This window comes from Gymnodraco acuticeps, unplaced genomic scaffold (genome assembly GCF_902827175.1).
Source record: "Gymnodraco acuticeps unplaced genomic scaffold, fGymAcu1.1, whole genome shotgun sequence".
Lineage (NCBI taxonomy): Eukaryota > Metazoa > Chordata > Actinopteri > Perciformes > Bathydraconidae > Gymnodraco > Gymnodraco acuticeps.
Window position 1 is genome coordinate 24,564 of NW_022990310.1, and position 25,437 is coordinate 50,000.

At 40.9% G+C, this 25,437-nt stretch overlaps 1 protein-coding gene across 3 annotated transcripts in view; it reads left to right on the forward strand.

The window, feature by feature from the left end:
• slc8a1b (solute carrier family 8 member 1b) overlaps positions 1 to 25,437 on the forward strand; it is a 149,288-nt gene that overhangs the window by 14,376 nt on the left and 109,475 nt on the right. For all 3 annotated transcript variants that reach the window (XM_034222788.1, XM_034222789.1, XM_034222787.1), the window contains one exon: positions 9 to 799. In XM_034222788.1, coding sequence (XP_034078679.1) covers positions 9 to 799 — 791 coding nt within the window. The remainder of the gene's footprint in view (positions 1 to 8; positions 800 to 25,437) is intronic.

Genomic DNA, 25,437 nt, shown 5'->3' on the forward strand with positions numbered 1-25,437 from the left:
CTCACCAGGTGGAACAACTCATTGAGCTTGCCAACTACCAAGTCCTGAGCCAGCAGCAGAAGAGCCGCGCTTTCTACCGATGCCAGGCCACCCGGCTGATGACAGGCGCCGGAAACATCCTGAAGAAACACGCCGCTGATCAGGCCCGAAAAGCCGTCAGTATGCACGAGGTTCGCTCTGATATCGGTGATAACGACCCCATCTCCAAGCTCTTCTTTGACCCCAGTTCTTACCAGTGCCTTGAGAACTGTGGCACAGTGGCGGTGACCGTGGTGCGCCGCGGTGGCGATTTGGGCAAAACGATTTCAGTGGACTACCGTACAGAAGACGGCACGGCCAACGCTGGCTCGGACTACGAGTTCACCGAGGGCATGGTGGTCTTCAAGGCTGGTGAGACGATGAAGGAGATCCGTGTGGGGATCATCGACGACGACATCTTTGAAGAGGATGAGAACTTCCTGATCCACCTAACCAATGTCAGGATGTTGACATCAGAGGGCGAGGAGCCAGAGGAAGGCGAGTCGGCAAATCACGTGGAAACAATGGCGTGTCTCGGCCTTCCCGCAACGGCGACCGTTACCATCTTTGACGACGACCACGCAGGTATCTTTACGTTTGAGGAGCCGGTATTCCACGTGAGCGAGAGCGTTGGCACCATGGAGGTCAAGGTACTGAGAACGTCAGGAGCCCGCGGCGTGGTAACGCTGCCGTACAAGACGGTGGAGGGAACAGCACGAGGTGGCGGAGAGGACTTCGAAGACATTCACGGTGTCCTGGAGTTCCAGAACGACGAGATCTTGTGAGTACATTTGATCTGTCTACCTCTAATTTGAATCATAACTGTTCATTTTTATTCGTGCAGATATTTATCAGCTTCAATGTCTTCATTATCTGCATGTTTTTTGATTTGTTTTCGCACTGTGTCAGTGGGATGTTGCAAATGTTATTGCTAGTGATGTGAGAAAGTGGAGGTGTGATGTGGTGGTCACGATGAGCGGCGAGGCGGACTGCTCATTCAGGACCAAATCAATAACTCCCCACCCCTTTTTTACCATGTCTCTACTTTCTATCTTACTCATTCATTTGCTTCTGTTCATTCCTCTTTGCTTTGAATTATGTTGTGCTGCTGTTTTAGTCTTCTGTAAAACTGTGTGTTTTTATTGATTTAAAAACTGTATTTCTGTACAGTTAGCACATTAATTAAGGTTAAGCCTGTGTGTTGCATAGCCAAGAAGATGGGAAACTGGCTTATTTATTGGACGGTTGACGGTTTGAATGTTAAGTAGACATATTGTCAAGACATGGACATTGAACAAGAAGTGTTGAAGTTTCATTAAGCAAGGCACTTAAGGGCAAACCTAGAGGAGCTGGTTGAAATACGTTAATAAAACAAGCAGCAGGGAATTGGGGCAACACGAAGAAGAAGATCTATCTTATCAAGTTTATTTGGATACACAAAGGCTTTTTGAAAAAAATGCCAGCTGCCCTTTTCGGTGTCTTTGATGCTGTGTGAGAACATCCCAGAGCAACTACTCACGCAGTGGAGCCTGTTTTTGTTTTCTTGTTCTGTATAGAAAGGACTTGAAACGCCATTTAAGGAATCCCTGCTGTTGAATACCGCTTCCAAAAGTTCAGAGCTCTTCAGTCGCGCAGGCCTTATTATCTGATGATGACTCGTAGTGAGGTCCGTGATTGCTATTTGACCACATTTCAGGAGGTGTTCACCACAGTGATGATGTTGCTCATAGCCAGAGACTCTGACATCTTGACCCGCTCACAGTGTGGGGAATTAACTCCAGCTTTCGGCCAAATGTTTGGACAATGCTAACCAAATCCCAAAGTCCTCTTTTGTTCTTTAAGTCTTTCATTGTTAAAACAACTGATGTGAATACATATCTGTGTGTGTTTCATCATCATTGGACTGTAGCTGGTGATACAACATGAAACTGACTCAAATGTTGACTCAGTGCTTGACTCAGATGTTATCAGTTCAGAAGCGATAGGTATTTAAAATAACAGCATCAGCATGAAAGCACATTTTGTATTTAGAATGCATTGTTTTATTTTAATGTCTTAACTTTCTTAATGTTTAGCTTCTCAACCGTAGACAACAATGTCATCATATTATCATATTTCACACAGACTCTTTATAACCAGTTAAACTGCCAGTAATAAGGCATTGTCTCAGATTTTCTTTGATGAAGACGACCGTTTAAAATGGATTTGTGTCCTTGTGATTGCTGTTGATTTTAAACTTTTTATATGCCGATGTTCTCAGAAGTTAAAGCTGCTACTTTTCACCAAACACTCAACTGGTGCAAAATATCTGTTTTCTGTTAAAACACTCAATAAGGTGGGCTGCTGGTCTCTCCCACTTTTTCCCTCATTCAGCAAGGTGGGCGTGTTCACGATGTCACAACAAATTACTGTTTGCAGTAAAAATCTTCTCAAGGTGGCCTTAAGGGCTTAGTGCTAGTGAGAATACAATAAAGTTCACAGCTTCTAGCAGTTGACCTCTACTGTTTATGCCACATCCAAGTTTATGGGAATAGTCTTTTTGAGAACGCCTCCGACCATTTGGACCAAATTATTTTCACAGAATGTAGGCTAAATTAATATATTTTGGAGGGACTTATTGGTCTTATTGGAATATATAATATGGTCGAGAACAGGTGCTGCCGCGGTGGAACTGTAAAGCTGATGTTGATATTGGATAAATGGACTATAGTAATAAAGTAAGCTTGCTTGTGTTCAGAGTTGCGAGGAGATGTAGAGCTCTGTCTGCTTTTAGCTGGCAGGCATTACTTCTAATGGCGCGTTTCCACTGCAGCGGGTAGCCCCGTTTAAGCGTCCTTAACCGTCCTCAAGCGGCCAGGCCGGTTTTTGGTGGCGTTTCCATATAGCCTAGTACCGGCCAGCGGGTACTTTTTCCCCTCTTTTTCCGGCCTCATAAAATCGTGGTTCCCTCAGACCAGGGCTGAACTAGTGACGTCAACACTCTCGACTGCTGATTGGTCAGAGAGAATCGTCACAAGATTGCGCGCGAGTTCATCCCTAGCGTCGCATATATATCTAGAAGCAAGCTTGCAGCATTTTTATACACAGCATTTTGTAAACGGAGGAGCTACAAAAATGGCTACTTCTAAGAAAAGCACACCGTGGTCGACCGAGGAGGTGACGACGTTCCTTCATCTCATTGGGGATGATAAAATCCAGCGGGAGCTCGACGGAACAACTCGAAATGTGAACAAAAACAAAGCCGATCGCCCCGCCTACACTGCGTTGCTACCCCAGGTCCTAAACTGTAATGGAAATGCGCCACGGCCTGGGCCGGCCAGCGAGGCAGCCCGAGGCCAGAGCGAGGACGCTTAGGGACGCTTAAACGGGGCTACCCCGCTGCAGTGGAAACGCGCCATAAGTTACAGTAGTGCTTACAGTGCGTGTTTGGAGATGTTCAGATTGCTTGTGAGAAGGAGTGTTGTAATGACATAAAACAAAGTGTGCTGTCATGATGAATGAATTGGAGAGATGCTGTCCTAGTAACAGTAGTCTAAAACGTTCTCTCTCTGTCTCCTTTTCTTCTGTTTTTGGTCAGATTTGAAGCAGATGTCTGCAAGGCTGGCTTTTTCAGCTTGTGGCAGACGGCATAGTTTCCATAGCGTATAGCTCTTACAGCCAGGACTAAGTGGGTTTTAATAACACTTGAAATCAAATGATGGACTGTCCTTCCGGTCTATCATGGTTACTGTGTGTGTATTATTGTATGTGTTTCCTAGGGGGAAAGACCCAAAGGTGGAGCAGAAGGACTGTAAACTATAGTTGTAGTGCCTGAAGTGGAAAGCATTTTGAACATAGCTACTTGTACTAAGACGCCATCTTGCTGCTCGATAATACAAATAAAAATATTCCTACAGAGTCCTTCAACAACCTAGTCTCTAATGTTCCCTCAAAATCATATCCGCTGAATTTCCCATATCATCTTGATTAGCTTAGGTTCAAATGGTACGGTGCTGTTAAATAAAGTAGCCTCAAAGAAAGAGTGGGGATTAGTTGATAGGGCATTACTGGTACAGGAGGGAATAGGAAAGTGCTGGGCTGTGCTTTGTCTTCCGGGTGAAGTTTCACACCTTTTAATGTGATGCAAGTTAAAAATAGCTGCTGTAGACGTAGCACCATTTACTTGGTTGTGCTGACAGAAACTGCAGGCTCTGTAAACTTGCTAAAACATTTAGGACACAGTAAAGAATATTCCCTCAGTATACTGCCACTTGCTGTTGTAAGTATTTATAGCCTAAACAAATTCCCAAGATGGGCTTATTTTTGAAAATGTGCATTCCCATAGAAATAAGCAGTATATGCCATCAGTGCTCCCTGTAGTGTGTCCCTACTGGGAATAGCAGAGGACGTTTTTGCTGCAAAAAGGAATTGCAAAATAGCTGATCTAAATAGGATTGCCTCCGGCTGATTCTACCCTGATTCTGTTTCTCTGAAGGAGAGAGAAGGAGGGGGGGAGTGAAGTAGGCAGGGTACGGTTATATAGATCAATAACTGTGAATGGAGGCAGTGATGGCAGGAGGAGAGGGGAGGGAGAAAAGTTTTAAACCTCTTAAAGTTTGAGACTTTTCAATTCCTACTTTTTTCCATTTATGTTCCTCCTTTATGGCATTTCTCTTTCTCGCTGTCCGTAACAGGATCTGTGCAATCTGTCTCCGGTATAGCTTGTAAAGAATGCAGGTGTGTTCTCTGAAAGATGTTTGTGTGTGTGTGTGCGTGTGCGTGTGCGTGTGCGTGTGCGTGTGCGTGTGCGTGTGTGTGTGTGTGTGTGTGGGAGAGTGAGGTGAGATAAATGGGGAGAGCACACTGACAACCCCCACTGCACTGTCAGTGTCAAATTATCTCTGTATGTCTCTTGAAGGCAGTATGTCACAGAAACAGCTCATTCCTGCACGTTTGGTGTGTGTGTGTGTGAGTGTGTGTCAGTGGGTTTGGTTGGCAGTTGTTCTCTGCTGTCCAACTTGTAGTGTAATGCACTGATCAGATGCCAGGTTTTGTAGTACTACTGCTACGCGTACTGCAATTACTGTGAATGCAGTTAGCACAGAACAGCTATTTGTATTAACACAAATAGCTGTTCTGTGCCATTTGATACCATTATAGCTGCATCTACCTGTATTATTATAACTGTACTGCTACTACGATACTAAAATGAATACTAAAATGTGACAGAAATCTCAACCACAACAAGGTATGTGGTTACAGTATCAGATATATATGAGACCTGATTTAATTTTGCTCGAAAACAAATGGACTAGTTTCACAAATACAAGTGGGGCTCGCCAGCATTCTTGAAATGAAATGATAGCTGTTCAAAAAACGGCTATATAAAGCAGGCTAAGAGCAATGAGTGCGGGGAAAAGTATAGGCTGGCTTTGTCAGGGGAATCAAGTATAAGTATAATTTGAAAATAATTACAAGATCAATAGAAACAACTCAATCAGGGGAAATTGGATTGGAAATAGGTACAGTAGAGTTATTTAGCTGCACTTAGCTTTGTGTTCCTTTCAGATATAAATCAAGTTTTAAGGTTTCCTACATGTTGCGTGACTTACATCTTTGTCCAGAGCACCTTCCAGCACATTCAGTAGCTCTATTTTTTATTATAGATGGTCCTTACGGAATTACCAGACCAATTAATACAAAATAGGTCAGCAATTCAACTTCTTTTTACATAGCTGTTTCATTTAAAACTGTATTTTTAGAGACCAGGACAGCCAGGTTTAATATTTCCAGTGTCATTGTGGTCTGTAAAATATACATTGAACACATCATAAGTATTTATCATTGAGGCAGTTTCTGGGGCGACTCTTGTTCACACATACAGACACAGGAAGGTCAAAAGAGGTAAGAAAACAAAGCAAGCTGGGGGATGCACACAAGTTCATGCACACATGCATACTCACGCAGGTACCTGCCAATGCACAACTCTGGTTGTGAACACACACAAACAAGAACAGACATGCACGTGCTTTCCTACAGCTACATTTTGACTTGTTCTCAGTCCCTTTTTGACCCTGAGGTAGTAAATACATTGATCCCACACACAAAAATACACACAGACATGGAGCCAATTATACAATTTCCATAAACAGGACGCCAGTGGGGAAACATGGTACAGTCGAGAATCAAATTAGGCTCCTTCCTACACAAAAACACACACATCCCCACACACAGCAGACTGGGACTTCACACTCCAATAACCAGCGCAGATTGGCCTTTTAGATGTTCCCTTAGACGCTATAGGAATATGGGTTGTGTGTATGAGCTGTGCATGATAACATTCATACTTTTGCATTTAGAGTGTTTGCTTCTCTCAAAAATGTTGTTATTGTGCTGATAGAAGTGGGTTTTGATTTGCTGTAACTCTGAAATGGGATTTTATTCGTGTCCAGGAGGATGTGAAGTGGCTAGGACTGTAAGCTTGACATGTATTTGGATAAATGTGCCCCCAGTCGTCCTCATAAAGGTGTAGAGGGAGGTGGTTTCAGACGCTGTTTGACAAAAACAAGGGCTCATATCGGGATGAATAAATCACATTTGAAAACTCTTTAAAACATAAATTCTATCGGTCCCACACAATGTAAAAATCTACTCTTTTGATACAATTGTGTGGATTTAGACATTACATTCACATGCCTATAAGTATGCATTTAGTCACAAACAAATACTTCAGCCAACACACTTGTGTACATACACTCAACTACTTCTTCACACTCTCATATTAAGCGAGGCATTCGATGGTAATGAGCCGTGATGAGGTTTGTAGGTCACATGACGCGCATTCATGCAAACTCCCTTCGTGACAACAGAACCAAAACACTGAATTTATTAGCCGAGGAAGAAGTGTTGTGGGAGAGCTGCATTTGTATGTTTTAATGTCATTATGGACACATGATGTGTTAGCCATGCTTGTGTAGTGTCTGCTTTGTTTTAATAAATCCCTCAGTGGCACTGAACAACGACACAAACCGTAAACTGATATCTGCGTGACAATCGACAAACACACACGCAAGTACACACACTCACACAGAGCTTGTTCCTTTTGAGGTGTGAAGGTTCTCATGTTACAGAACACATGGTTTTAACAACACTCTCGACAGAAGACCCACACCTGTCCCTGTGTGTGTGTGTGTGTGTGTGTGTGTGTGTGTGTGTGTGTGTGTGTGTGTGTGTGTGTGTGTGTGTGTGTGTGTGTGTGTGTGTGTGTGTGTGTGTGTGTGTCCTAGCATTACTATACTTGTGGGGACCTAAATCTGTTTACACAGTCACGTGTGGGGACTCACCTCCCTTATGGGGACAAAATGGAGGTCCCCATAAGGGGAATCATTAATTTTAGGGTGAAGACTTGGTTAGGGTTAGGGTTAGGGTTAGTTATGGTTGGTTATGGTTAAGGTTAGGATAAGTCTCCATGTAATGTCCCCTGAAGTAATGTATACATTGTGTGTGTGTGTGTGTGTGTGTGTGTGTGTGTGTGTGTGTGTGTGTGTGTGTGTGTGTGTGTGTGTGTGTGTGTGTGTGTGTGTGTGTGTGTGTGTGTGTGTGTGTGTGTGTGTGCGTGTGTAAATGTTTAAATGATACTCTGTTTATTGGACTGCCAGAAAACAGATCGGCTGTCATTTTGATGATTAAAGGGGCCCTATTATGATTTTTGGAGTTTTCCATTTCCTGTAGTGTGTTATATAGGTTTTTGTGTTTGTAAATGTTCTTGCAAAGGCTAAAGTTAACGGAACTTCAAGGAGTTTCTCATTAGCCTAATTAATATAGCAACATTTCCTGTTAATTGCTTGAGAGATGCTTAGATTGTCTTGCTTTAGTCAGGCTTGGATGAAATTAACTGATTAAAATGCATCAAATGGATCATAAAAATAAGAGCCGTGGTTTTATGAAGAACCAGGAGCTGAAGAGAACGTGTGGTAAACATGGCAGCAGCATGTGAGAGAGGAAAGTAAGTATAGAGACTGACATCATGTCTTGGCATCTTCTCAATGCCCTTTCCGCAAAAGTCAGCTTTTATCTCGGGCAAGCTGCCACATCTTTTTCTCATGAAGGAGAGTGCAATCAATGTTTCAAAATCTCTTGTCAGGATCATGAGCTAGTTGCTTGTGTATGTGTTCCTTTGCGGTTTCATTGTATACAAAGCGTACATCACTAAATTGGTTCCGTCATTTAATTAACCTTAATTTTAAATGGTCACTTTCATAAAAATGAGATAATGGAACAACACTGAATGATTGGTCAATTCATAAGGGTGTGAAAATTGGCATTTGCAGGTGATTTTAATAATAACAGAAATGAGGGTAAGAGAGAAAAGTAGAGAGAGGAGAGGGCAGGTCAGCAGCTTGACAAATGATCCCTAAACAGCTGTCTCCACAAAACACCATTGCCTTGGCAACAGCTGGGATGGAGGGGGGGGGGGGGTGACTTGGAAAGAGACGCTGCTGAGCAAGAGAGTCATCAAAGACATGAGAAGGAGACAGAGGGTGGTCTGGTGTACAGGGACAGACATGAGGAGAGTCATATTTAGAGAGCAGATGGGAAACTGTATTTTCTCGTTATTTGTTGTTATTGCTGCCAGATGTGTCCTTTCATTATGTTAAATGTTCAGATGTATTGATTCAGATCCATCAGTGCACACAAGAGGGCATGAGTCATTTCGAGATAATGAAATTAGGATGCTTATTACTGCTACACAACAACTACTTCATGCAGTGTCAAAGTGATGCCACATTACTTTTTGTTTATGTCACATCAAGCAGACTTTACGCAATATGTGTTACCAGAAGATCTTGATTCTTGTTATGAGTAAAATTCAGAGGTAAAGACGTCACTGCACCACACACGCACTTCGATTTTAACTTCTGGGATTAGACGTCACACTAACGTCCGCTTCATGTTTTATCATCCATCCTTCAACACTGATTTTAATGACAGTGTTCAAGTTCACAACCCCTGCAGCTGCTTGAAGAACAGGTCATCCCATCGTGAAGCCACACCCATTTCTGAAAGCTCGGTTTACAATTCCCCTGCACCACTTGGTGAATTCACCCCCTGAAGCGAGTATGGGCGGTAGAACAGGCTAAGACGTGATTTCTGACACCTGACTTTGTAGCTTGGAGATGTGGATCTTGCTCACTAGGGCTTACAGAGAGGAAGGTGGGACTGCCGAAAAAACAAAGCAGTGGGTGTAGATCTCTGTCAGGTTTTCAAAGGGAGGACCAAAGGCTGATAGGTCTCTCTGTGTGTGCTGTTATTTACAGGCAAAGCTTGTATTGTGAAGAGCCAGAGGATAAGGCTTTATCTCACATCAGAAGATGTTAGTCTTAAAGGATTATTTTCTAAAACAATGTGCTGTGCAGAGAAAACTTCCAGCATCGACTCTTGCTTCACGTTACAAGATCAGAATCAGTGATTGGTGTAATGTCTAATAAAGTGTGTTCTTATTTATTCATTTTGGGCTTTAACCACACATTAAAATCCAAATGTAGGCCTCTTTTATTGCCAAGTACTAGGTCTTATTGGTATGTTAAAAAGGAACATTTTGTGTACTCTCCACACAATTAACCATTAAACTCCTCGTTCACTCTCCCTCTCTTTAATAAGAGCGCCTGTGTATTCCCCGGCCTGTCTGCCTGTCTGCCCTAAGTAGTTTTAATGGATGACTATGAGAAGGCTAATACTATTATGCTGATGTTAATTTTTTGGCTAGCGGGGCCTGTGTTATTGAAACTGAATCTCACCGGGTTATTTATCCCCAGCGTCAGTTGCACCGCAGAGGCAGGAAGGTTGCCAGATATGTGTCTGCGTTTGTGTTTTCCTTTCTGAAATTGGCAGGTCACTTGAAACAGATGTATCTTGATTGTTTATGCCTTGAGTTATTTAAATTGAATGTGTTAAATGTGTTGTGTTAGAGTCCTGAAACCTGAGACTTTGTCGTGTCCCTTAAGAGCTTTAAGGTTTTATCCCGGGATGTTTTCTTTAGGCGGCGGCTCAGGTCGTGTTCTGGTTTGGTTATTTTTGGGTCATGATGTCCTTATGTGCCTTGTGTTTCAAGTAACAAGCACATTGGTGAGGGGGGAAACAGAGAGATGGTCAACTAAACTGCAGGTCAGAACGAATGGATTTAAGAAAACTTGCTAAAGGGGGACTTTACACTATCTCCAGTCATTTAGGGAGTACTTCCTCATTGTGTGTCCTGTACAGTATAATCATTTATCACCACCTCTCTCACCTGTTCATAGTTTTGTTCTGGAATATGATATTTGATTGGTCCTTTCCAGATGCAAACAAGTAAAGCAGCCAAATTGGGGGTACAATAACGTTTTTCTTTTTGATTTTTTGCTTCATTTACACGGGTAAAGTTTTAAAAATCATTTAGATGTTATTGTGTCATGAGAAAAAACTTCTGTGTGCCCAAAGCAAACATAGACCTTTCTTTTATTACATTGGATCAAGTCAGATATTAGTTTTTACAGTATGATGAAGTGGTCAGGTCAGTGTCCCTAAATATGTTGATAAAGGCAGGGGTCACGTCTCAGTTTTGAGCCTTTGCAGACTACTAGGGTTTTTGTGTATGGCTCAGAAGAACCTTATTTGAGTCAGGCCGACTACATTTTGAATAACAAACGGAAATGTGTGTCTGTGTGTTCTTGCATGTTTTCAATTTGCCCATTAACACCTGCTCGGCATGCTGAACACACCGGCTTTTCTGGTTATTTTCTGGCATGCCGTTCTATTAGGCAAGGCAAGTTTATTTATATAGCACATTTCAACACAAGGCAATTCAAAGTGCTTTACAAAAAAAAGCACTTATTAGTGCCGTGTTGCTGCGGGTAACCACCATGACTGGTGCAGTATGCGGTCAAACGTTGCCAGTTGTAGTAAAAGCTCAGACCATTTCATGCTCTGCTGGGCCTCTCTTTCTATCTCTCTCTTTTTTCTCCGCCGCTAATTGTATTGCACTGACAGACAATGAAGAGAAGAGAGAGACGGAGAGGAAGAGAGAGACGTAGAAATCAATGGAGGTAAAGAAAAAAGTGTACCGATACAGTAAAGACCGGACAGAGAAATGATTGGACGAGGGGATAGTTAAAGGAGAGCAGAGAGACTAACAAGTGAAAGAGAGAGATTCTGAGTAATCCATATGAGAGAAACACAAAGAAATAAACTACATCCTCACTTCTTCTCTTCCCATACCTACAATCTCTCCGCTTCCCATCAACTCTGAAATGTATAACATCGATTTCAATCTTACCTGTACTGTAATGTAATATATAATTGTCAAATGAATATTTATGATACATCAATATAGTCACTGTAAACCAGTGGCGAACCGTCAGGGCCTTCAAGGTATTCAGAGAATACCCAGGAACACTCAGATAAAACAAACAAAAAATCGATTTAATTATATAAATAAGATGTAAGAAAATGTATATAAAATGAATAAATGAGAATGGTATCTGTGTTGTTGATCTGTAATATTACAGTGTTACGTTGATTTGTTTGTCCTTCTCGGACCATGCACTACGCATTTCAGTGGTTTTGTGTTAGAAAAGAAAGCAACCAATCAGATCTTGTTCTGGGTCTGGGTAGAATCTCCTTCAACCAAGGTATTCTACATCCTTGATAAGGGGGTGGGTGTGTCTACAGAAGGTCCAGTTGTGATAGACACGGTTCGCCACTGCTGTAAACATGATACAAACTATCATAAGCCTCAGCTATACTTCAGTTTTAAGTACATTTTAAGACTAGCTTATGAGTATGCTAACAATAGGCTAAATAAACCTCCTAGCATGTTAGCTTTCTGAGGTTAGCATTTCGCTAAAAGCACAGCTGTTTCTAAGAAGTAAAGTCTAACAATGCTGCTAGCATGGCTGAAGATCAAGCTAGTGTCGCTCTGTTAAAGGAATGGTATGCTCATGACACTCATTTTTAAATAATTATCATCCGATAAAACAGACCAGTCTCTGCCAGTCTTTCTTTTTTTTTTTTTTTAATCCGATGACATTATCAGTGATTTTAAACTGATTAATTACCGAAATAACATCAACACTGTGGGCGGCGCCATTTTACCGGACGTGACGTAAAACATTCGTTTGGTTTCGAGGACACGTTGATGTTCATGTTATTTACTGTAGTTACTCTCTTCAAATATGCCTCATTGTATCGCGAAACATTGCCACAATTCTGATAGGAACAATCCACGGAATGCTCGGTTCCATCTGTTGCCAAAAGGTAAGCGTAGGAAGTACGTTCGGAGGCAGTGGCTAGCGAAATGTGGCCGGCCCGAACCGAAAGATCCACAGGCGCATGTATGCAGCGAACATTTCAAGTTTCCGGACGACTACTCTGAGAGTATGATAAAACATAACATGGGATTTATTGAACAACCATTACTTAATGGAGATACAGTACCATCGGTCTTTCTGGTGTCATCACCGACCAGGACACCAGTTCGGCCAGTTGAGAAATCGCCCTCTGCAAGTGTGAAGCGACGGAGGACCAGAAGTAGTGCTCGGAGTAAGAATAAGGTATGTTATAGCGCATTTCCATTGCAGCGGGTAGCCCCGTTTAAACGTCCTTTATCGTCCAGGCCAGTTTTTGGTGGCCTTTCCATATAGCGTAGTACCGGCTAGTGGGTATTTCCCCCCAGTTTTTCCGGCCCCATAAAATCGTGGTTCTAGGGCCAGGGACAACTAGGCTGAGTATGCTAAACTAGAGAGGGAATCGCTAGCAAGGGTGGTACTACATGCATACATACATATCTAGTAATCAAAATCATTGTATCTACTAAGTAGTACTAAGTAGGCTCGAACCTGTATGGCTGAATTCCCCCATCCAATCTCTTCATATTGCTCAAAACTTCTTCCTCGGCTGACGAGTCCGAACTCAAATACTCCATGTTTTCGTGTGTTTACAAAGTGAACGCATGGATGACGTCACGACCATCACGTGACTACTGAAAATGGGCAAAATGGCAGCGGCCTGACGGAATATACAGGTTTTGATAAAAAAGAGCTATAAAATCATTATTTACCGGGGAATATCGCTGATTTCTTCAGGGTATGGTTTAAACATAATGTTTCACTAAATACTGAAGTTTTGATTAATTATCTAATGAGTGGAGCATTCCTTTAACATTTTAATTTGCAAATTGGAAACTGTACTGACCTTTGGTGAAAATAACTCAAAGGGAAAGTTCAAATTATCCAAACCATTTCCTAGGTTCATCACTAACACGTCCTTAGATTGTGTTTTTTTACTTTTTGATTGATGTACTCTTTTTTCTTCTGTGTCCTTTTCCCTGTCTTTGTTTTGCGTGAGAAAGAGAGTGACTTAGTAACTTGGCTTTGTTTTTTAATAAGCTACTCTTCCTCTTTTCTCATTCTTTCCCTCTTCCCCTCACTCCATCTCATTCTTTCAGCATGATAAACAGAGATGTCAGCGTTCAGCGAGATCCAGCAGCACCAGTAAATCTGCTGCAACATAATCACACTTGACAGCTGATGGATTTAATCTCTTAGCTGGAATTCTGGTGTTTGTCTTGTTTCTTTCAATAAGCAGTCCCAAGAAATCTTGTATCTAGAAGTACTCATTCACCTCTCCCTTCATGCACCTTGTGTGACAATTTCACAACATGTTAGGCGTGGAGGCGTGTGGCGCAGTGTGGGCTAGTGCGTTGGTGTTCAGATCAGGGGAGCACAGGGTCAAACCCCACTGCAGTCAGCATGTCGTTGTGTCCCTGGGCAAGACACTTCACCCCAAATTGCTCCTGTGGGGATTGCCCACAGTATCGAGTGCGTCTAACAAGTAACATGTAATGTTAACATAGCCAGTATAGTTTTGGTCAGTTTGCAACAAGGGAAACCTTTCCAAAAAAGGATGAGACTATGTTTGGACTAATTCGTTCGACAGATGTTGTGATGATGTAAGAAGTCCAGTGTTTGGCTGTAGAGTTAAAACTCAACTGCAAGGGACTAATGTAGTGATTTGTCTTGGGAATTATTAGCTTTTCATGAGCACTTATGGATGCTATGTAGACGTAATGTGTAATTGAAAGGGAATTGCATTGCATTACTGAATAACACACAATAAGAACAAATAACTTGGCTGCAACAACAGTGGACATATGGGAATAAACAAACTATTGCCTGCTAATATTCCCCAAAATCAAGAAAACATTTCAGGCTTTTTCCATTTGTTTAGTGTCAATCATTGTTGATATTGTATTTAAACATGTTGAAGCGAGCACTCTTACAATACAGCAAGTCAATTCATGTTACTCCCCTGTGGCCATTGAGTATTTTTGTTTGCCTGGTTCAATAGTTTGCTAAAGTGTTTTTGCCATTGTAGAAGACACATTTTCAATTCTCTAACCTGGCGTTTAAAGGAATACTCTAACCAATCAGTGTACGATTGGAGAATAAACCCCTAAAGGCCTGTCATCCTGTAGATATTGGTTCAATTTCTGGGTTGAGTAAGAAACAAACCCAGGTTGGAGAGTGAACGATAACATTAGTAGAGGCCCAAATGTTTAGAGGAGTGGCTTTGAATTTGGAAGATGTTCCGGTCAGACCCTCAAATGATCTGGAACAATGTGGGCGGGTGTGTTGTCAACAAGGATTGGTGGGATGCTCTTTCAGTCATTGATCTCCCATGTGTCCAGTAGCTCCGTGGGTGATTTTGCAAGAATGTAAATGAGGTAGTTGCTAGGAAAAGCAACTACGCCCTGCTTGTCCTCGGATACATAGTATTAAGGAAATATGTTAAGAGAACACTTTTAGCACAATAAGTCCATAATTGTTTCCTTTCCCAAGCATGCAGGTTCAATATTGTACATTTTACATTTGCTTTCACTGCTTTCAATTAACCAAAACCTCTTTGTATCTGATTTCACTCGGGCTGCTAAGGGAATATTCTGTTAATGAGAACAGCAGAGAAATACACAGCATTGCTAATGAGCTACAGGCTTGTGGAAAGAGAGCCAACAAATAAAAGCATTTGCCTATTTGAAGCTTAGAGACATCATATATGAACCCATTATTAATAAAACTAACAGTTTCAACAATAAGACAAGGAACTTTACTTGCCCTAATGAATAATTAAGTAAAGCCTTATATACAGTACATACAGGAAGCTAGTCATTTCCATTTTAATCACCTAAGTGGACAATTTCTCATTATTTTGCATGTTGATTTGTCTGTTCGTCCATTTTTAGAGTTTTGCTTCTGATTGTATTGAATAATGAACAGGACATGCTCATTTCCTATTTCCTGGAACATCAAACCTCTCAGATTTCAAGCTATGGCATTTGGAAAACATCTGCCTATTTGAAGATAAGACACATCATATATGGACCCATTATTAATAAAGCTAAGAGTTTCAACACTAAGACATGGAGCTTTACTCATCCTAATGAATGATTCACTTGAGCCTTATATTAGGGGTGCACCGAATGGGAACTTCTTGGCCGAAACCGATACCGAAAATAGGAAACAGTTGGCCGAAAACCGAATGCCGAAAGGCCGAAAATGATTAATTGAAATATATATATATAATGTATACATTTTTTACCAATGTTGTTCAGCTACCTGATTATGGAAATAGACATGATTATGGCAAAACATAACTTAAATAATAATCACTATTATGGGTCCATAAAACATTTATTCAGCACTTTTGAACATTTGTACATTTATTTTCTCTGTAGGATAATAACTACAACAAAGTGCATTCAGAACAAAGCCAAGGGGCTTTAAAACAGCATAAACATCTAGGCCAGTAGGCCTACAACAAAATAGTGTCAACAACAACAAATGCACCTATAAGTGATGGAGTAATCCCGAAGTGCTGAAAGTCTTTGAAGTTACACCCCCTCGAGAAATGTCAGCTGAACACGTTTTGCAAATCGCAATCCGCGCCTCTTTATCTGATATTGTGAAGTATCTCCAAGCGGCAGACATGTTGGCTGTGAGCCAGCCGTGAGCATGGTCCCTGCCTCGCCGCGTCGCCGCGTCTTTATTACGTCATCACAACAACACGTTAGGTTGCCTGTTCTGACATTCGGTGATATTTTTTCGGTGATATTTTTTCGGTGCTAAAACCCTTTCGGCCGAAAGGGCCTTTTTAACCATTTTCGGCCGATAATTTTCGGTGGCCGAATTTTCGGTGCATCCCTACCTTATATATTTGAGCTAGTCATTTACATTTATATTACATAACTAGAACATTTCACAGTATTTTGCTTAACCTGATCATCTGTATGTTGCTGTATGTATGCTTTAATTATTCCTTTTGAAAGTATTGAAACAGTGAAAAATGAGAAGTGATTTAGTGGAGCTGTGAAGTAAATATAAAGCAGTGTGTGTTTCAATGCAAAGCTGGATATTCTGATTTGCTGCTGGATGAGGTATTTTCTATGCAAATCTCTTGAAACCCACATGGATGGGGTTTCAGTTATAAGTCCACTTGTGATCCAGTGTCAGTGCACTTTTTTAACATGACACTGACTGTGATACAAACAGTGGATGCAGTAAGGGGAAGGTTTAAACATGTAGATGAAATCTGCTGCGAGTCAGGTGTAGGAGGATGTCTGATGTGAGCTGAGAGCTGTGATAACCAAGTTGAGGTTCAAATGATTTGTGGTGCTCAGTGGCCCGAATCACTATATGTGATGCAAGAGAGTGAGTCTCGCCTGCAGCTTTACTGGGACATGTATGTGCTAGTAGTTGGGATAGTGAGACACACACACACACACACACACACACACACACACACACACACACACACACACACACACACACACACACACACACACACACTAGGGCTGCTCGATTATGGCAAAAATCATAATCTCAATTATTTGGGTTCTTAATTGATGTCACGATTATTAAAAACGATTATCCATTGACTTTGAAAACATCCATTTATTGAAAAAAATGTGAACAGTATGTTTTTAACAGTTGATTACCCTGAACACAAAAATAATAATAATAATCGTTTTATTTCGATTGCGTTGTTTTCATAATCGTTGCAAGCCAAAATCGTAATTGCGTTTAAAATACGATTAATTGAGCAGCCCTAACAAACACACACACACACACACACACACACACACACACACACACACTCATATATAATCTCTTCTCTTCTGATAGCTGCTTTTCTTGCTGCACGAAGAGAGGAACAAACACACAAGGGACATGCACCCTGGTTAATATGTGCAATTCTGGAAAGTGAACACACACACTCACTCACCCAAAACCACACACACTGTCTCCATCTCTCTCCTGCTCTCCCTCACTCTCTCCCTCTCATTGCCGCAGCTGCAGTGTAAGCTAATCTGTACGAGCTCCAGTGTGCGGGATCCCTGGCTTACAGAGATCTGATACCGATTCATCTGCCTCCCTCTTTTTTTCATCCCTTTCTCTTTCTCTGCCTCTCTGTAGTGTTCAATGCTGCAAATATATTACATCTGCATGCTCTCTCAATGAAACAGGCTGATCACGAGACTCCGGCTCTGATCTTTGATTGATTTCACCTATTAAATCCACTTTAGTTATGAGCGGGGATTTAGATGAAGCAGAGGAGGCGGTTGGGAGATTCTTAAAGCTGCAAGTCACCACAATGTGCGTTATCTTTACAGTTCTATACTGTGTGTTGCCTTTTTGAGATTTAAAACCAAATGGCCATGACCAGCTAACTAAAGATGTGGCAGAGCATATGTGTACATCATGTATTGTAGTTTTTAAAAAGCAATATTCCTGAATGGTGGAAAAGCCTTGTCATGCTCCTGGATACATTTTCTGTGTAACCTATTCTGACTAGATGTCCCCGTTTGCCAGGAACAATGTCTGCATGTAATGCTTCGTCACCGGCTTGGAAACTCTGTAGAAATACACAGATTGGTGACCCTTCCAACATTTAAGCAGTCACGTATTGGCCTATTAGGCTGTTATGTCGATTTCCCATTGTTAAATGAAAACAATTTTAACGTTTGATTCAATATAATGAAATCACAAAAGGTTTGTGTGCACACTTGCTCTTTAAACCTGCACTTTTTGTTTTTCTTGTTCAAATGTTTCCAAATTACCAGAAGCCATGCGTGACTCAGATTCCGGTCTCTCTCTCTCTCTCTCTCTCTCTCTCTCTCTCTCTCTCTCTCTCTCCTCTCTCTCTCTCTCTCTCTCTCTCTCTCTCTCTCTCGCTGCACAAAACAACCCAATCTGGCCGCTGCAGGCGCCCACCTACCTGCTACCTATGTCTTCATCCAAAATAAAATAAAAACCGAAAATGTCACAAACTGGAGAAAGGGCTTTTGGTCATACTGCAAATTGCCTTCTAATAAATTGCTCTCATGAAAGATCATAAGTATTAATTGGGTGATAACAGGTGAGTGATGGAGCATGTGTGTGTTTGGGGTTAAAGCTGCCAAATAAATCATTGGATTTGTGTCAAATGTCTGGGGATCAAAAGATCAATGTGATTATCCCACCTCTGGACGACTGCTCACATCGACTCTTGAAGCTGAAAGGAAACATGTTAATGACTCAGTAAAAATGTGCAGATAAAGATTCATAGGTTTTATTGGCATATCCACTTATGCAGGTGTTCTATCTCCCATATCCAATGTATGAAGAGATTAGAATAGAAAAGAAACCTTGATTTCAGTGCTTGATGTGTTTCTCAAATCCTTTGATGTAGGGTCTGGCCATTTACAAAAAAGAAAATAGTTATGCAGATATGAACCTACAGGTAGCAGCCTATTAGCTTAGCATAACAACTGGAAACTATAATAGTCTGGGGATTACAAAAACTGCTCAAAGCTGACCTATTCAGGTTACATCTTGTTTGTTCAGTATGTAATCACAATGAGGAATTCAAGGCCAGTAGTGTCTGTGTCTAACAAAAAAGACATGCTTGTAGTATGTATCTATCTTTTAATGTCATATTTACAAATTCACAAACTGTTGAACTAATTCCTTCAGCTAATGCTCCTCCTCACAAGAATACATAGAACATAGTTACACATGAAAATGATGATAGCCAGTGGCCACAGCATCGCGTGTCACATCTTTGTGTTGTGATCTGGGCCTGACAGCTTTTTACTGACATTGCTGTTACCCCCCAGCTGGTCTTCCAACTGCAAAGTGCACAAAACCCTGTACACACATTTTGAGTACGTTTGAGTGTGTTTGTGTATAAGAGAGGCTATAGCTATGTTTAGCTTTCTGCCTCTAACTATCTTCCACATTCACTGGACGTAAACATCTCCTCATATACTCATGGTGCATCTTGCAGAGAGTGAAAGTAGTTTGCAGTCAAATTAAAGGAACACTACACGACCAGCTTAAACACTAATCTGACATGCAGTGCATTTGAGACTCAGCATTATTGTTAATGTATGGTCTATAAACATGTATGTAAGGGTGTGTGTGTGTGTGTTTATATGTGTATACAGTGTTTTGCTATATTTGAAGGTAATCAAAGTGTATATCTTTAATGCATGTGTGCGTAATGGTATGCAATAGATAAATGATACATCATTCTTACTGTCAGTTCTGGTCCTCTGGGATCCGACCCCGACGAGTTCTCCCACGATCCCGGGAATAGGAGTATAATCGGGAATATCAGCTGGGAATTATCTTAATAGTAGAGATTCAGTGCAGGGATTTACTTCTATGTCCTCATACATCACAGAGCTGTCATAACTTACCGTTGTAGGGCGTTGAACCCCGGTTTATTATTTGTCCTGTGTGTAATGCATGTGTTTCTACATATGGTGTTCAACCCCTGCAGAGAGTGTTGAGGTAGATCAGATTGATTGTGAACGAGGAGGCAGCCCAGTGGCACACCCTGATCCATCTTAATAAGATACTCGTTTTTTAATTAGAAGTTATTTTAAAAACAAACGTCATGATCCGCCAGTGGGGAGAAATCATACAGTAATCCCTTGTTTCCACAGCTAGCTTCATGTCATGATTTTATAAATGTGCATATTGAAAAAAACAAGCTTAGTGAGAGACTTCGTATCTAGAGGCTACACATACAAATCTATCTCAAGAGATTGTGCGCTTCTCCCTTAACTTCAAAGAACATTTCATGCATCAGAAACCCTACATGAACCTATGTGACAGACTACAGCCAGCAACTGCTCTCAAGTCTATAAATATACTTTATGCTATAGTCTGAAGTAGGGCTGGGCGATTTTTTCGGTTGTAACGATTAATTTGCATTTTTACTTTCCTACGGTTTGTGAAATGGCTGAACCGAAAAATCGCGATTTAAAAACATTTCTAGACTCCGCAGATTTGTTTTGCTTTAAGGGACTCCGTAGTAGCTTACTCTCTCACTTTCCAGAACGCGCACAAAACTCAGCCACATTGCCTGTGACTACCCGATCTGCAGCTCTGTGTACACATATATCACTTAAATTATTCAATACATCCTTTGTACTGAAGTATTCAAGAGTAAATAAAGTTTAATATAAATGATTTGCTGTGGCCAATTGTTTTCATTGCATTTACAGACCCGTGTAACTCTCTGATACCACCCAATGAATGCATTGACTTGCTTGTAGAACCACGCTACACAAAACAGATAGCAACACCTATACAAACTATTTAAAAAAAAAGGGGCTACTGTATCGACCTATATAAATATTATTATTTTTTCAAAATACCAAAAAATATCTTGCATTTTAGCCATGCCTCATTTCGCTCCATTTGCTTTTTCCAGCGCTGTTTTTGCAGAGAGCTGATTCTGTGAGCTGCAGCTGACCACGCCCCCCTGCAGGAGAGGGGAGCGTGCTCTGAGATCAGCTGCTGGGCGGTCTGTGGAGGGGGAGGAAAAGAGATCTCCGTCCTCCGTGTTTTATTCTTATAGAAGTAAGAAGAGAAGTAATGGGGCAGAAACCCTCCTTTTTACGCAGCGGTCCAGACATAGACATCAAACGGCGACACATATTCAGTTGGCAGTTACTTTGGCATTAGGGCAGGGATATCTAGATACTTCCCAAGGTCTGACATCATGAAGTGTGCTACTTTTAAAGCAAGCAACGATGTTTTCAAATCTGTAATCAAAAAGCTCCTCAAAAACTCTATCGAAGCAGTTCCTGCCGTTGCTACGTTAGTTCAAACAGTAACAACGGACTACTTTTCTTAGCGGATGCATGTCAATTTAAATCAATACATAAAACTATTTTTTAAGTCAATAAAATCATTTTCTAAATCCATAAAAGCATTTCAATTAATATTGGGAGTCATGTCGTTACTTAGTTGAGAATGTGGCCATGTGTAATAAGCGGGATGATGTGCACATTGCATAATGTGCCTTCATGCCGATCTAGATCCATCCGCAAAAAAAACTAAAAAAGGGCTCGTTCGCGGGCGAGAGCCGGCTCCCGTCGTTCACTTAAAAGAGCCTTGGTCTGGTTTGTTTAGAAAAAAACAGAAAAAAATCGAGGTTTAAATCGAAAATTGTCCATTAGTTAGAAAAAAAATCGCGATTTTATTTTTAGGCCAAATCGCCCAGCCCTAGTCTGAAGCACAGAAACAATTAAATCTAACTCTCTAGATACTAAAATCTATACACTATACCTTTTATGAGATATGACCAGATGCTGTTTGCAAGTGTCCATTTCCCAAGGCTAAAAAAGGGAAAATGTTTCTTGACCATTGAACCACTTCAGACCTTTTTCCCTCTTATTTTCTCCCTATGAGGTTTTTATTTTAGAGTCATACGGTTACATGACATTGACATATTCCCTGTTGTTTCCTCCCCCTCTGCTTCCTGCACGAGAGGAACGTGGGGGTGTCAGTAAGTTTGTTAAGGCTAATTGGAGGTCTTTAATGAGATGACTGGAGACGGATGCCGACCAGAAGCTTGAAGGGTAGCTGGGGGCTGCTCACCTGATTAAAATAAATTAGGTTATTGTTCTTTAAGGTTGAAGTGAGGTTATGGTAATAGATGGACAGATCATCGAGAAGAGAAATGGATTAGGAGATGCTGAAGTTTCGTTCCACAATTTAAAACTCATCTTTTATATACAAAACAAACGACGGAGACTCTTTCCTTTCTATTCGTCGGGGCAGAAAACCCACAAAATTACAATTAGATCATAACCAAAACTCTCCATGGAAATGCAGGATAATGAAATTCCTTTAGAGTTAGCAGCTATTAAGGGCAGAAACTTCCACCACACCGATTATGTAATGAGGGAAACTCTGGGATAAGTAACTGCCTTTGCCTCCAAATTGAAAATTAAACATGAATTAGGAAAGTTTGATAACTTCTTTTCATTCCAGCAGATAAATTAAAAGACCAACATCAGTAAGTTAATATGTAATCATAATATTTCAAATGTATCAGTTATTAATCAGCCAAAAAGAGTGGTTCCAGCCAAATGAAAGAGAGAGGAGAAATAAATTCACGCTGCCATCTATCAGCAATGGCAGGTTGTCTATATGTTGGAGGACTGAGCTATCCCACAATGCCCTCGTGGCCATGCTGCCTATCTCCGTGGTGACAGGCATCTCCCTGGTGAGCCATGATTGGATGAACGGACTGTCAGGGAGGAAAGGCCCCTTGAGTGTGTGTGTGTTGTGTGTGTGAAGATCTATTACCTCACACACTGACAGTGAGGAACGCCCTCATGCCTGCTTCATACCCCATGTGGTCACACACACTGACAGACATGCATGTTTTTGTACCTTGTGAGGACCTTCTCGTGACTTGCATTCATTTCTTGCCTAAGGAGAAACGGATACTAATGAAAAAGTAATCTGTGGAGCTGTGGTAAGGGCCACTTGATATATGTAAGTGCAATAGGTTTATATTGTTAAAATAAAGTATATATTATTATAAAGCTCAAATAACTAAGCAGATTTGTGGGAATTGAATATTTTAACCTAAACAAACTAAACTTGGTGGATATGTTTACCCTGACTTTGAGATTTTCATGAACATTAAATTGTTGAACAAGCTGTATTTATAAACTCCTCAAGTAATGATAAAGATATACAATGATCTTGTAGTTAAGTATATTTTTCTGTACGATTATTACTTTTAGAAACTCATAACTGAGCACTATTAGTTTAACAGAGTGAGGCCAGTGGATGTAGGCTATTACCTGATCCTGTTTCCAATGTAGCACACGGACTCCCAAGACGCTATGTAGGACAAGATAGCAGGAGAGAGAGAAAGGCCTCTGGCTCTCCTTCCTTCTGGTTTCACCCTCATTTTAACTCTCAGGCATACTTTAAGACTTTACCACTATCAACTCTTTCCATGTTATCTCTTTAAACTTTCTGTCACTGTTTCTAGCCCATCATTGCTTTCACTCTGCCTCACTTATCTCAAGGAAGTATGGCCGTTTTAAATTGATCTGATTCCATTAAATCTTTAGGAGTGTCCCCATTTGACACATGGAGACATCATTCATGAATACCACTGTTATAGGTTGCTTTTACATTTAAGCTTATGTTGGTTTTCCAATGCTAACACCTTTAACCACTATGAATGTAATGGAGCAATATTTAGTGTGGGTCCCCGTACTGTTTAATATGTAATGCTAATAAATAAACTTAGCAATGCACGAACAAAGGCAGTGAAGAAGATGACTTCTAGCAAACAAACGCAATTAATGCTTAAGGAAATGCATTAGACCTGAAGGATGAACACAGTTTTGCTGAGAAATCTTAAATAACCACAACATTAAACCTTAAATACCTTATCGAGGAAGAGGATAATCTAAAACTGGCCATTGTGCAGCAAATGTCTTGGTATATTTTAGTATCTCAACAGAGCAAACATTTCCAGTTTTATTTTTGCAACTGTTTCAGATGAGCAAATGAGATTTATTCTGTTTCATACCCCTGTTACAGCTACAATTTGTCATTCTGTGACTCCATAGAGACGACGCTAGCAGCCCACTACTGTGTCCCATTTTAGGAGCCACATGCTTCAAAGGACACAGCCTGTGTAGTCACTGGAGGATTGAGTCTGCATCTCTTCCTTCAATAAACAATGGAGTCACCATAGCCTCATATCTAAATCTGAAAGCGTCTTGCGTGCATTAGATGTTCAATTTGGCGAAATGACTGAGACTGAAACACAGCTGGAGCTCAACTGTTACCAATAAACTAGCTCTCTATCAGTGTAGTATATCTATCAGTGGCATCATGGGGTATTACCTGTTTTCAACACTGCGCTAATATTTCATCCTCAGACATTTTACTGTCCAATATGGATCGATGTTGGCTGTTTAATAGGAGTCTGACGTGTGGAGGTTTTTGTGCTCTGACTGTGAATATTTCTTTAATTTGATTCAAAGCAAAGCCTGCCGCATTCTGAGTGGTGCCAACCATTCAGAATGCAAGTGGGAGTAAATGACAATCAATAAAAAACACTGCATCAACAATATAACAATCAAGAACTGATGTGGTATAACAATAAGTGAATGAAGAGGAGGCAGAACATGTGGTTGACAGTGATGTAGAAATGACTAACCTTAATGCTAAAAGAGTGTTTATTGACCAATATGCAATGAAAATGTATTAAAGTTTGTATTCCTCTAACTGGGTGGAAGAAAATGCTTTCTGAAAAAGACAAATGAGTTTATTTCTCTGCAAGTGGGCGGTTTTATTGTCACATTTTTCACCACTTATGATATTTGACCAAGTGGCCAATATACTGCAAACCGTTTTAAAAGCATAGCTCGATCGCTGTCTCTCTGTGTATAATTTATTAGATACTATATAGGCCCCCAAGCTGAACAGACGACAGGTAATTTAGGGCTGTAAATCGTTCCCACACACACACACACATATCTGTGTAAACAGCAGGGCATGGCTCGTGTCGGTCTGACCCTGTTAGTTCTCTGTTTGATATACAACAGACAGAAGGGCAACTGTAGGTGTGTGTATGTGTTATGTGTGTGGTCGAGAGTGTGTGTGTGTGTGTTTAACATCCCCTTCTGTTGTGAAAACTGATCTGATATTTGAAAGTGTCCCTCATATCTGGTTTTTAAATATTTTTCTGTGATTTAACACATGTACAGTAAAGACAAGGCCAGAGTTAGTGTGTGTCACGTTGTGTCACTTCCAAACCATTACATCAATCCTCCATTACACATTCATCCTGCTTCCGCTGCTTCCAGTATACTGTCAAACCAAACTTTGTATGACCGGCCCACACACACACAAACACACACACACACACCGCGCTGCCAGCCTCCTCTGCTTGTCTGTTCTCCAAAGATCTTAGGCTGCAGTACTTCACATTTAGTCAGATATTGATAGAAAAACTCTCTCATCAGTCCCTGTTGTCGTATGAATGTGTTCATTAGCCTGGCAGGGCGAAGAAAACACTTCTGAGTGGGTTTTT